Here is a 14,015-nt window from a genome sequence, read left to right on the forward strand (position 1 = left end):
ATTCCCTTTCTGTCTTAGTAAGATCAAAATCTCTGTGTGTATTTTATTTGCTTTCCTGCATATGAAGCTGCAAGGTTTTTCCTACCTGTCATCAAAACAAAAGGAGTGATGACTCTTAACAAATGACATCTCTCAATTCCCAAATCCTTAATTAATTCCACAGACTTTATAAACAACTAGAATGGATGGTTCTTACCACTGAATAAAATTGTTCGTATCTCTTCATACCTCCTCCTTGCTGTTGGTGTATTTTACAGGTACCATGTGCACCACCAGCCGTGCCTTCAGGTGATATATGGCCAAATCTGAACTGCAGACACTAAATTCCTGGAGACAGAGGCATGTTCTGAGTGATAATAGAACTGTGGACACTGGAGCAAACTTATCTTTTTTCGCCACTAAAGCACACATGCTTTACACAGTATTTCCCTTCTATACAAGGACAAATGCCTTCTCTGTCTAGTGAGTTACAAGTCTTTTCTGTATCTAAAGGAAGGAAAAGTAAGAATAAGCCACAGTTCCCGCCTGATATCCCTCTTACTTGCAGGCCAGATATATATATATATTTATCTTTCCTCATTACATCTTAGCAAAACCAATGTTTTCCCCATGAGTTTTGTCCAGTAGCCCTTTGGTTACTGTAAAAGCAAAACCAAAAGCAAAAGCTCTTTGTTTTATTGGTAAGTTGGCAGTCCAAGCAAAATGGTCGTACTTGAGCTCTTGCTGTAGCCTGTTAGGTTGTGTGGGCCATTGAAATGGGCATTTCCTTTACCTCATCCCCAGATTTTACAGGAATTGTAGGAACTTTTGTGCTTTGTCAAAGCTTGTTGAAAAATAGCTGGTATTGGAAATGTGCTGGGAGAACTGCTGGATAATGCTATTCTGGATAATGTCTCTTCTGGTTGGGAAATGGGCCTCTTTGCACCTTTTTCTTCTCAACTTACCTAATAGTTAATGTTAAAAAAGAATTAAATTGCATGTAATATTATATAGGGATATCTGTGTGGATTATGTCTGTGTAAGGCCTTTTCTTGTGGGAATAGAAGTATACTTTCCATTAACTTTGCAAGTATGTATTGATATAACAGCTTGAGACTTTTAGGGCAGCGAAATGTACATAAGCTAAGAAGCCTTATGATTAACAGGAAACTATTCAAAGCCTGGGAACTCGGTCTAAAAAGTGACATTATACTTGATTCAGTTCCCATGACAGAGCTCCCATCAAGCTGAACTATTCTGCTAACAAAACCGATTAACCTGGTTAGCTCAGTATATTGGCAGCCCTCCTTGTGAGTTCATGTCTTTCCTTCAGGGAGATAGTTGTCTTTCATATAGCACTGTGCAATAGGAATGTCTGCTTTTTATTATTATTAGTTTTTATTTCTTTCCCCATCATTCGGTCATTGACTGGCATCAAGACTTTGGTGTGCTTGGCAAGGAGGGGTAATTTGTACCTGGATTTAAAGCTCTGCAAATCCATCACAAAAGTGTTGTTATATGGAGGAATTTCTTTTGTAGGAAAGCCAGTTTAAAGCTTCAACTAAGTTGAGAATAACCTTAGGAAAGCCACAGAATCATAGAATCAAGGTTGGAAAAGACCCCCAGGATCACCAAGTCCAATGCCAACCCACCCCACCGTGCCCAGAACCACCTGGATGCCCCCAGGGACAGTGACTCCAACCGCCTCCCTGGGCTGCCTGCTCTGGCTCAGTGTTAATGCTTTTAGTACTTAGATGCTCATCAAACTCCTTGGTGGGTTGTGTTATTGGTGGTGGTGGTTTGCAGGAGAGCCGTTCTGTGCAATTACACATCTTGATCATTCTTATTCCCATCAAAAGTCTGCGTTTCAGGGTATGCATTACAGAGTATAGTGACAGGAAGAGGAACTACACACATCCAGAAATCGGTAAGCAAGTTTAAAAAAATAAAAAATAAAATAAAATAAAGTAAAATAAAATAAAGTAAAATAAAATAAAATAAAGTAAAATAAAATAAAATAAAGTAAAATAAAATAAAGTAAAATAAAATAAAGTAAAATAAAATAAAGTAAAATAAAATAAAATAAAATAAAATAAAATAAAATAAAATAAAATAAGTGAGGGGGGAGAGTTACACAGATGTTGCTTTTTGCGTTTGACTTCGCAATGTCTGTGCAACTTTAAAGCTAAATTGCAGCTCGAGTGACATCTGTGAGTGGCAATTATTGCAGGCAGAGACGGGCTGGGCCGGCTAAAGGCTGAAGCTAAAAGGGCTGAAGCTGAAAAGGGCTGAATCTAAAAAGGGCTGAAGCTAAAAGGGCTGAAGCTAAAAGGGCTGAAGCTAAAGGCTGGGGCAACGCGGAACGGCGGCGGCGGGGCTCTCGTTGCCGCAGGGGCGCTATGCGGACGGACCGCCCGGGTGCAGCGCAGCCATGGCCGCCGGCTCCGCGCCGCCCCGCGTTCTCAACGTGAACGTGGGAGTGTTGGGCCACATCGACAGCGGTAAGACGGCTCTGGCGAGGGCGCTGAGCACCACCGGCTCCACCGCCGCCTTCGACCGGGCTCCGCAGAGCCGGGCGCGGGGCATCACGCTGGATTTGGGTTTCTCCTGCCTCCGCACCGCGCTGCCGCCGCAGCTGGGCCCGGGGCCCGGAGAGCTGCAGTTCACGTTGGTCGACTGCCCGGGGCACGCCTCCCTCATCCGCACCATCATCGGCGGTAAGGGGCTCCCCGGTGAACCTTAGGTTAACCCTGCTCTAGCAGATGAACTCCGCCTGCAGTTTGTAAGGGCAGCCGGTGTGATGTGCTGTGGCTGGAGCTGTGCTACAACCTGTTGGACATGCACATGGAGAGCTCTAACACGGGAGTGTTAGAAGCATTACGTGGAATTTGCTCGTTTTCCATTTCAGGCTTTGTATGTGATGCGTGGAGTTGATTCTGGTTTGCTTTAGAGGGTGAAGTAGGTGCAGGTTGGTCAGCTGAAGTGCAGAGACCTCTGAAAACTCATTTCCCATTGAATCTTCTGTGTTAGTGTCTCTTTGGTGTCGGGTATGAGCCTTCCAGGTAACCAGCAGGAGAACAAGTAGTAATGAGTGAGTAGCCTCTATGTGCCCCGTGGGAGGTTCAGGTGGGCTGACAGTTGGACTTAGTGATCGTCTTTTCCAACCTTAATGAGTTAATGCCCAAAGGTACAGCAGGAACTGCAGCCACATGCGATGTGAAGTAGCCACAGGTTGATCAGTTAAGTTTTCAGAACTTCTTATACTTTATTTCCCATGTATTTTCTATGCTAGTGTCCCCTTGGTACTAAGGAGGTGGTAGTTCTGCAGTGCAGTGTGTGTTTATTGGCAGCTGGGCTGAGGTTTAGACTAATTCTCTCCTCTTAGTGTATGAGCCAACCCTGTCCGAGCAGACGTGTGAGTGGTGTTAGCCGTGATAATGCGGTGCTATTTGCATTTCTTTTGGATAGAACAATAAACATTTCACTCATTTCTTGATTTCTGCAGCAGTGTCATTAACGTGTGCTCAATGGCTGCAAGGGAGGAGCGGCTCAGTGCCGAATTCCAGAGATGTGTGGTCGTCTTTTGTGCTTTATAATCAGTTACCGATCTTAAGTGCTTGTAAGCACCTGATTATCTTCTGAAGAACAAAGTGTATTTTGGCAAATGGGAGCTTTTTTTTGGACGGACTGACAGAGTGACTGGTAGAGAGGCGTTCCTTTCTCTAGGAAACCACTGCTCTGAGGGCTAAACTTTCTTTGTGAAGAGGTCTCTGAAAGCTGGGGGAAAAATAGCTTTTGTTATCGCTTGTTTGGGCTGGTTGTTTAATACATAGATATATATATATATTTAATTGCTTCCTATTAATTATTTATATGAAGATGTTAGAGCATTTAGTCGCTGCTACCCACACTGGTAGAGTAACTTATTCAATTTATGGCACTGTAAGGCTGTGCTGGGAAGGGATGTGGGTTAGACTAGTTGAATGGTGGTTTTCTTCCCAGCAGAAGTGATTCAGTGCAGGTAGCAACTCAGACACAGAGTGTCAAACTTGCATAGTTCCAATTATAGCAGGTTACATATAGTGAAAACTCCTGATTGTTTGATTAGTATGACTTAATGCAGTTCTAAGTGTTAAGAAACAGAATGGCAGAGAAGAAGCAGTATTGTGCTAATACTTGGAGCTAGAAATTTCAGCTGCCTGCTCGGTAGCATACACATAAATCTTGATATTGGATGCTCCTTTATTTTTACTACCAGGTTTAAAAAGTGAGACCCTGTTGTTAAACCTGATCTGTGCTGGTGGGAACTGTTCAGAACTCTTGTGATTTTAGTATGTTTTGGTGAAATTCAAACTGAGGTATAGCATGTCATGTGTAACAGGATATATCCTTCAGCATTTAGGCATCGCTATTTCAATATTACCACCTTGTCTGAAACTGAAAGCCAGGCTGCCCAGATCGTGGTACTTTAAGATTTAGGCTGCATGTTTGTGATTAGGAAATAGGTGGAAACAGTTTGCTGTTCCATTTTCATTGCAACCATGAAGGCTATAAGCTTTATTCTTTTTTCCTCCTTTAATCTGCTTTTTCCTTTTATCATAAATTTTCTGTTTTGAAAGCTTTTAAATAAAATACAAGAGCAAAGTACTTTATCTTCCTGTCTTTATTCTGCACTTTGGATTTTCCACAGCTCTTTGCTGTGTCCTGAGATAGCTGTAGATGTGAGTTAGCCTGCAGAAAAATGGGAGATGAGAGGGCTGTGAGGAGTGGAGTGGGATGTGAGGAGCTGGAAGGGTTATGGTGATGGGAGGGCTCCGTAGCAACCTTTTCTTCTGTATTACCCCTTCTGCATGCGGCTTCTGATGTTGAAGCTACAGGTGTGAAAATATGCAACTGCATGCTCATGTTTGAAGCCTCGTCTCTGAAGGCTTTATAAACTTGTTGACTCCTCATTGACTGGCCCCATCCTATGGGATTGCTGGGTAGCGCTGGGTTTATTCATTTTGTCCAGTCTACTACCAGACAAGCTCAGGATGTTCCTTCTTGGGAAATGGAGAAAGCAGTGCTGTCATCTCTGCCTTTCTCTTTTTTGTTTGTTTGCCTGCTCTCCTGGGCTGTGTCATAGTGGCAGCTCCATCCTCTATAACTGCTGTCTCTTCTATGCACCCAGGATGCTCTAAGGTTTAATTTCTCTACTGTACAAAGCTGATAAATCCACTCACAGACTCACTGAAACTATTTACTCTTCTTTAACGTATTTTTGTCTCTAGCTAATTCTCGAAGGGCGTTTTTCATGGCTGAATCTAGTATTGCATTTTGGTCATGCTGCACTAGGTAGCACTTGACCTTGCAAATACTTCTCACAGTCATTCACAGGATGCTTATGTACAGACAGTACCTTAGGATTCAGAGTGCAGACTGCTTGAGCAGTAAGCAGATGGAATGGAAAATGGAAGTCATATTTCATTCTCTGTGGCTGCATTTTTTCTTATAAAGCCTGCCCTTGAAAATAAAAACAACAAAACACAAAACCGTATCAAATGTTAAATCAAGAGTAGGGTTTTGGGGGATTTCTCTTTCTTCTTCTTTTTTGTTAACCTTCATGTTAGGAATTGGAAATGCTGCAGACAATTCAACCCAAAGTGCTTCCTTGTTAACTGAAAGATGACAGTCAAAGGCTGGAATGGAATAAGTGACTCACTGTGTTGTAGTTTTCACTTGTATTTAAGCCATGCTGGTTTATTCCTCAGCTTTTATTGGCTTGTTGCTGCAGGAAGGTGTGCTGTGATAGCTGTGTGGTTTGGGCAGTACTTCATTTATTCGCACCGTTCTTCCGAACAGCAGGAACACAACTTTTTTTCTGATAGTTTATGGTAATTTCAAGGTTGCAGCAGAGGAATATCTTATACATAATAAGCGACCAACAAGCAAAATGTTTGTATTTATTGTTTGCTTAACAGAAAACAAATCTGAAGAACTGAATTTTAATGGGCAATTCCTTGGCGTGTCACGAAGCATCTGCATTAGCATTATTCTAATGCTTGCCTTCTGCCCTGAAGGAACAACTGCAAAACACAACCCTGCATTTTCTATCAGGGCTGTTTTTCCTCTATTGCTATAGAGATCTAAGTGATGTTTTCGCAGAATTTCACACTGAAATTGGGTTGTTTCTGTTGCAGTGCTATGGGTTTTGTGTGTGATTTTAAAGCTTCTGTTCTTGTGTTGAATCTCAGCTTTCCAGCATTCACCAAAGCTGATGTTGCCTTCATCATAGTAAAAAGAGCTTTGCTTTAACATTTGCTTGCTGCAGACCCAGAAGGGTCTCAAATGAGTTCAGCAGTAGGGGATGCCTGCAGAGAGGTTACACAAGTTAATCTTCCAGGAGAAATTCAATCCCCATATTTCATTTTAAGACCACTTTGCGTAGCAAAGTAGTTTAACCAGTAGCAGATTTTTTACTTGCTGATGGTTAATTTCATGCCCTACAAAGGGTCAGCACACTAATACAGAAGAACATGATTACTTCACCCCAGCTTCCCCCACACACACGCAGCGAGGGGATCTTGCACTGTTTGTTTTGGGGGAGCTGTTGCCGGGTGCCCTTTCTGTTCAGTTTTGAGATGGACTCTCAAAAGAACTTCTACAAAAGAAAGTTATCTTTTTTTTACCCTATGAAGTTCAAAGGACAGAGCAGCCTTAAAGCGGGCTTTAATTGGAAAGCTACTGCTTGACCCTGGTTGTCTAAACCTGCGGGAGGAATTCTGGCAAACTTGTAGTTTTGTAATCCTTATGCCTGGCTGAACCTTTGACCTTTTTACTTTATAACTAGAGCTTCATTGTCACCATTTGTCCCCGCAGTTCCTTTCAAAGAAAACTGCCTCACAAGTGTCTGTTTCCACTTTGCTGCTGTGTTCTGTTAAGGAAGGGTATTAATTCATACCTGATACATCGGAGGGGCCAAGACTTTTGAACTTGCCCAAGAGCTTGGGGACGGGGAAATGAGCATAGCGAAAGCATGTCTTGCTGATGCAAATGAGTACAATGAAAACAGTCTTGGGAGATCAAGGGAAACGCAGGCTTGCTACCGGCATTCACATTCAGTCAGATGCAGATTATTTGTAAGATTAACACGGTGGCAAAAGAAAGTACTTTTATAACAGATTTGTTGTTTTGATGGGTTGGTTGTAAGCTTGTAAGAGGATTTGCAAACTCAGCATTGTTCTTGTGTTGTTGTCAAGAAAACGCACTGCTGTCAGTGTGAACTTTTGCTTGTTGGCACCTGTGTGAAGATACATCAGTTCTTCGTTTGCTCACACAGAATGAAAAAGAAAGAAAAGGGTTTCATAGTTTCAAGGTGTTTGCATGTAGAGATGACTGTAAACTTGCGTGGAGGACTCTTGCTCTTGATTAACAAGGTGCAGTGGAAACTTGTTCCGTGAGGACAGATTGCTTTGTGTTGTTGAGTGGATGTGGTTGTATTCAGGAGGGTCAGTGAGGCCATTTGAGGGCTGGCCTGCCAGCTTGAACTGAGAATGCAATAAGCAACCTGGTTGAAATTATGCTATCAGTCCCACATAACATATTTAGTTCAGTGTTTGGAACTGGCATTGATGTGAGTGCTACCTAAACCCTGTGAAGTTTGTTGGATTTGTGGTGCTTGTAAACTGCTGACTTTGTGTTAGGGATGCAAATTAACTTTATTTCTGTGAATGAAAAGCCTTTCTCTTGAAACTGAAGTAGTGTCCATTTTTTTACTTGCTTTCAGGAATGTATTTGGAGCCCTTTACTTGTCTGACAAATTAAAGGACTATTTTCATTAAAATTTCTTAAATTAAAGCTCTTTTCTTTCCCTATTATGGAGCTATGTGTAAAGAAGAGGCAGCCAGTATAAACAACAGGACTGCCCTACAATGCCCTCTCCCCAACCCCCCAAAACACAACTTTTTCTACAGGATATCACAGTGCACAAGAGGGCAGCATTTGCTTACAATGTGGGATCCTGATGGTAAGTAGGTAGGGTAACAGGTCAGCGTGGATGAAGTGACCTTACTTTGAAACGAACCAACATTAAGTAGAAGATTTGGAACTCAACTGGGGCTTAATTTTCCCCTTCCTAAAGAAAATGCCCTCTGTGTGTTAAGGAAGGTTAGTCTTACTTCATTTACAACTCGGATAGCATTTTTTTATACCTTAAGCAATAAAAATACAGAGTGTTGTCTTACGTTACGTGACAAAAGCTCATAGCAAAGATGGGACAAAACAACTGGGTTTCACAGAAGTTGAATGTGAGGAGGGATGGCTGTTACCCAGTTGAACTTGTAAAGCAGCTGAGGATGTTGGAGCTGTGAAATTCAGTGTACACAGCTAGTTTTTCTTCTCTGATTTCCCACATTATTTAACTCAGCAAAAGCAAGGTGGCTGTACTTTGTACAGTTGAATTTGTACAATTCTACTTTGAATTGTTTCTGTGCTGTGTACAGCTTATATGAAATCAGGAGTTGAAGCAAATCTGGTTTTGCCTGTGTGTAGTGTAGTGGTCTACACGTGGAATTTTAATCGGTGTCATGACTTTAATTATTCTACTTTTCTGCTGATTATACATTATTTCTCATTTCTGTCCATAGTACTGTTTTTTGAGTGAGGTAACAGTGAGTCTAGCCTACTATAATATGCTGTGATTTCTGTGTTAATTCTCTCTTCTGCATTTTCAGCTTGGAGCTGACTTCCCTTTTATTTACAATAGATTCAGTGCACTTCTAAACTGTATCAACTGTTAAGTAGTAATAGGGGAAAAAGCAGTCTTCTTTTTGTCTTATGGATTGAGAAGTTTAAAAGAAAACCTTCGCGTTTTGATCTTAAAAGCTATATTAATTGCATTCTCTTCTGCTTCTCTTTAGAATTCCATGAGATGTACTATTCAGTTGTATTCTGTTTTACAAAGGTGCCTATCTTGTTCTGAAAATGTGATTTACAGTTTCATTCTCCGCCTTAAATGTAGATTGTAAAGGAGTGGCTTTACTGAAACTTGTTTGAATGTCCAAATTCTTTTCCTAATATAGGACAACTTTTGTACAAAGCTGTTGAGTGGTTGTGCACACAGTTGCTTACATACAACAAAATTGGGCTAATTCACACTTCAGTGTTTGACACTAAAATTTGACAGCTTCTCAGGAAAACATAATAACCAAGTCCTGTAATGGTGCTGACTGGTTCTGTTTAATCGTTTTCCCTATTGATTTAAAAACAGAATTTCTTTGTTCCGTCATGCTGTGTGCTAGCATTCATCAAATAACTACGTGCCCTTTCATTTCATTTTCCCCTCATTCTAGCCTAAGTTTCTGTGAGCTGTTTGGGACAGTTATTAATCCTTTTGCAGAAGTTTTAAAGTATAAGTTATCCTTATGAAGTCTTAGAAATACCTGCATAAAAACTATTTCAACCTACTGTAGGATATGAGGCATGTTTGTAATTAAAGTTGCCATTGTCAACGTGAATTTAAAGCTTATTTTTCAAAGCAGTGTTTTTACTGATGACGGATACATTTCCTTGCTAAATAGTTCAGTTTAGTAATTCACAGTGGTCTACTTATTAAACCAGCTTGTTGATTGGGTTCTACTGCATTTGTTGTATGGCTTGGTTTAGAAGCTGTCTTTAAATAGTAGATGGAAGATACAAGTTGAATGATGTGTTGCTTATATACTATTTTTCTAAACCCTTACAAACCAACATGCAGATGGAAAAATCTTCCAGCTAAGAAAGCAAACCAAAGATGCACACTGAAGTCATTGCTAAAGTCCGTGAGTGGAATATGAAGTTGTTCCTGTGGTGTGGCAAAGTGCTGTTTTCTCTCTGTAACCCTAAGGCTGGCATAGCAAGCTGAGGAGTGAAGGCACGTCTTCAGTGCGGGTAACTTCCAGCTGGTTCTTGAATGCATTGTGTTCTTTGGGTCACAGCTCGTAACAGAGCAAAATTGAGTGAGAACTCCCGCAAAGAAAGAGTTGAACGGCTTGTGTGGTAACTGATTGTAAAGATACTGTGCATTCAGTGAGGAAATGTTCTCAGTGCTATCTGTAAAATTCAGATTAAATAGCCATTCTGAAGTGCTTCCTTTAAACTGTTTGTTTCCAGAAGCGTTGCAGGCTAAGTAAATACCAACAGTTCTTATTTCCCATCTCCTTATCAGTTATTCTACCAAAATGTTCTTGCACAGCCTATCTAATCTCTTCAAGTGTACATGAAATGGGTAGCATTGGCTTCCAATTTGAATCATGATCTCTGTTTCAAACTTAAGCTGATTAATTCTACATTAGATTGTAATTATCAGCATTACCAGCACTAGGGGTGGCCTCAAGTAGCCAATATATATGTGGAATATGACAGCAGAGCAGCAAAAAAGGAAATGAAGCAGAGTTTAAACAAAACTGAGCTGGCTGTATTCAGCAGTACCTTAAGGGTAAAGGATGAATTTTTATTTATTTTTACACTCTCCTGTACTAAGTTTGGATTTTGAGAATTTGAGAGTTTACCCAGGTGAGAAATCAGGCCGCTCAGCCCAGCCTGGAGAGATGAGATGATTCAATTCGGGTTAATGATTTGTTTGTTTAAAGAGCTGTTTTCTTTCAGTTCTTGCCACAGAAGGATCATGAAAGTGTTGTTTAGTTGATTGTAGATCTGCTTTTTCTGCAGTGCCATAAAAGCAAATTTAATGCAGTCCCCTGCAGTGCTTTCTCATATTCTGTGCTAAAGTTTTCTTTTGCTTTTACTTCTTATTTGGGGTGCAACGTGTGGTTGGCATATAATGGCAGCTGGTACTCTCAGGTCTTAGTTGATCTTGTTAATTGAAGAATGTTGCCTCAATCTGTAATGCTATTTCACGTTTCTTTTATTTCCAGTGTGTGTGTGTTGTAGAATGGGTGAGAATATTCTGCAAGTGATTCCTATATCTGTAAAACTTGAAGTAGTCTTTGGGAACCTGCTGGGCAAGGAAGGCTATAGGAGCACTTGATAACTATTGGTAGGACTGTCTGCTTACATTAACCAGGGTCAGCAAGGGAAAATGTCTTTTGTTGCAGACGTTTATTCATGCTTAAAACTCCTCTTGTTACATTGAACACTTCCCTTCCAGCATTACTGCTTTGGAGAAGAAAGTTTCCAAAGTATGTAAAGCTGCATTTCAGAGAAGGAAGCAAAATAGTTGTATTTTTCTTTTTTTGGGATCAAGAGGGAGAGGGAAAATGGTTTCCTTGTATTTAACCGTGCTGTTGGATGGAAGACAAAGCTCGGTCTCTCTTGCTGACTAATGTCATCATCGAGGCATTTTTTTCTCCCACAGAGCAATTTTGTCTCCATTGAGACCCCCACAGCCATTGGCAAGGCTATGGCCTGAGATTAAATCTCATGCTTGGATGAAATTCTAATGACTGTAATTGTTTCCTCTTTTCAAGTCTGTGGTCCCTTCATCAAAGGGTGGTGCGGAAATTATGCATTTATGTTATAAAAAGGGAGGTCACGATTACCTGAACCTGTGGTTGGCTTTGGGGATTCTGTGTTGTGTTCTGGCAGTGGTTATCCACACTGACATTCTAGTATGTGAAATGATTTAAAGAGTGACTTAGGGTATACACATAAAGGTACATGTGTAAGGTAGCAGCGGTGCTTCCCAGTCTTTTGGCCATCACATCCAGCTGGGCTGCTGCTACTGTGTAGGGTGGGGAGCTGCTCTGGTGTCTTGGTCATAGAGAGCAGTAAACATGGCACAGGGTAGGTGTCTGAGTGATGTACCAGAGCCAATTCCCAGCATATTACAGCAATGAGGTGGTGCTGGGTTTGGCTTCCCAGCTGGAGAGTGCTCAGAGTGCGCTGGCTCTGTCGCTGTTTGCCTGGGTGCTGGTGACAGTGCCTGGCACTGCAGTAGGGCTGTGTGTGCAGGCTCCAAGTTTGAATGTGGATGTGAAGATATTGCATGTGGATTGCTTGTCCCGTGCTGCAGGGTTAGGATATGTATGTCTGTGTGTCACTGTGTGATGGAAAAATGCCTATCAGCATTTTGCATTGTTTGATGTCGCCTGACCAGCAACTGTGATCCTCCCATTTCTTTTTCTGGCTTTCTGCTGAAGCTGTGATGCTTGGTGATGTGTTTGTCACTGAGCTCACCCTTTGCTCTCTGTACTGTGTATTAGGATTTCTGGTAATGCTGTCTCATTCTGTCCAAAATTTGTATTTCTGTGGGATCTCTTGTGGGATGAGGTTCCCTTCTGCCTTTGTGGTTCTACTTATTCCATCCAAGGGCAATTTGAATAATACATTTTGACAAAATTGAGCTGTACCGAACTTTTCTCAGAGAAAATACTCTTTTGGTTAAGGGCAGTGAAAAGTTCTGAACTGAAATTGCCTGATCTGTTTATTTTTCATTTGATCAGTGGCTGAGAGTCCCGTTTTTACTGTAATTTCATCTCCGGATGTTTTCATCACAGAACTGTATTCACCGAAGGTTTGGAGGGGGAGGGAACATTGTGTGTTTTTTCATTACATATCTCTAGGAGTATGTGTGTGTATGTATTTATATATATGTAATATTTGTTCTCAAACAGAAGCCCTGCTGTCCATTTCTCTACCCACTCCCGTACCAAGAAACGAGCACATTTGTTTATTTTAAAAGAATGCATTATTCAAACTGATGCAGTGGTTGAACTCTGCTGTTTGCTTCTTTTTCTTTTACATGTTCAAGATTTTGTCCCGTTAAGAAAACTGTAGACCTTAGCTAGGAAAACTGTAGACCACATGTAAAGTGATGTCAGGTGGATGGAATCTTTTTCCTGTTTTCTTGCGTATAATTGAGTCAACCCGGGGTAAATACGGAATCGGTTAATGTGACATTTAAATTAGTTGATCATATCCCTTCCAAGGCTTTCACATACTGTTTGAAGTGCTTTTGCAGTCTGTTACTGAGCATTAAGGTGGTACTGTGGAGACACAGTAAAAGTAGCCCTGGTCAGCTTGGTTGAAATGCTGCACTGAGTAGAACTTGTCATAAGAAGCAGAGCATTGCGTAGCATCAGTCCTTGCTGAAATAAGGTTGGACAGTAGCAAGGAGGCAGACAGCTTTGTGCTCAGCCAGCAAAACAGCCCATCGGGAGAGTTTTCCAAAACTATGTGTTCTGGAAAAGGCAGTTTGCTGCTAAGTGGTAATAGTGATCACTACCAAATATTCAGAGTGCCTGAGTTGTGCTATCTCTACTCTGTTTGTTCCGGGGGACCAAAACATTGAGCTTTAGTCATCGTGTATTCTTTCTCATTGCTTTCAGCATTGAATTAGGCAGTGATTAGTACTCTTTCATTATGCATTAGTTTATCTTAGTGATGCATTGTTGCCTTATTGAATTCGGCTGATGCCTGGCAATTGCAGCAGATTTTGTTTTCTTCCTGTGCCAGAATATTGAAGCTGTCAATAGAGAGGTGTTCATAACTTTGGCTTTGTTTTTAGTGTTGGACTTACCTGTTTTTTGGAGTAAGGTGAAAGATGTGAGACCTTTTTCCCCTGTGCAACTCTTGGATGTTTGGGAATGAACCACGCAGCGGGTTGATCTAACAGCTTGGAGCTAGAATGCATTATTTCTTGATGTTCATAAGCAGGGCAGTTCCACATATGAATAAAAATAAGTATTTTTTCTTTAAAAGCAGTGAGGAGAGGGGGAATGAGGAGGGGGACAATGCAGTGGGAAACAGCTGAAAAGGTGTTTTATTTACTAATAAATAATAGTTTTATTTACTAATAAAAAAGTTTATTTACTAATCCCTACTTTCCTGTGTATGAGGAAGAGATGAGAAAAGGACGTCCATGCTGTTAAAAGTTCACCTTGGTTGTTTTCTCACAATGGGGTAGGAATTAAACTTAAGGGGAGCCCTGGTGGTCTGTGATTTAGAATGGTCTTTGGCAGGGCTGCAGGGTTGCAGGTATCCTACTACTCTTTTGTTTATTTGATGTTGTCTCTTTGGATGTTTTAAAATGATTGTGTATTCCGTTTGCTTCCAGATTT

The 14,015-nt window shown here is 41.1% G+C and overlaps 1 protein-coding gene across 7 annotated transcripts in view; it reads left to right on the forward strand.

Annotated features, from left to right (window-relative positions):
• The first annotated feature begins 2,386 nt into the window (after positions 1–2,386).
• The window catches only part of EEFSEC (eukaryotic elongation factor, selenocysteine-tRNA specific), a 103,774-nt gene continuing 92,145 nt past the window's right edge, over positions 2,387–14,015 (forward strand). For 5 of the 7 annotated variants that reach the window (XR_014934623.1, XR_014934626.1, XR_014934624.1 and 2 more), the window contains exon 1: positions 2,387–2,696. Coding sequence is in view for 4 of the 7 variants with exons in the window: in XM_015875392.3 (XP_015730878.2) it covers positions 2,411–2,696 (286 nt within the window). In the remaining 3 variants the exon portion in view is untranslated. The remainder of the gene's footprint in view (positions 2,697–14,015) is intronic. The other 2 variants (XM_085516336.1, XM_085516337.1) reach the window with 1 other exon arrangement.

Source organism: Coturnix japonica, chromosome 15 (assembly GCF_054131305.1).
Source record: "Coturnix japonica strain WE chromosome 15, WE-NBRP24, whole genome shotgun sequence".
NCBI lineage: Eukaryota > Metazoa > Chordata > Aves > Galliformes > Phasianidae > Coturnix > Coturnix japonica.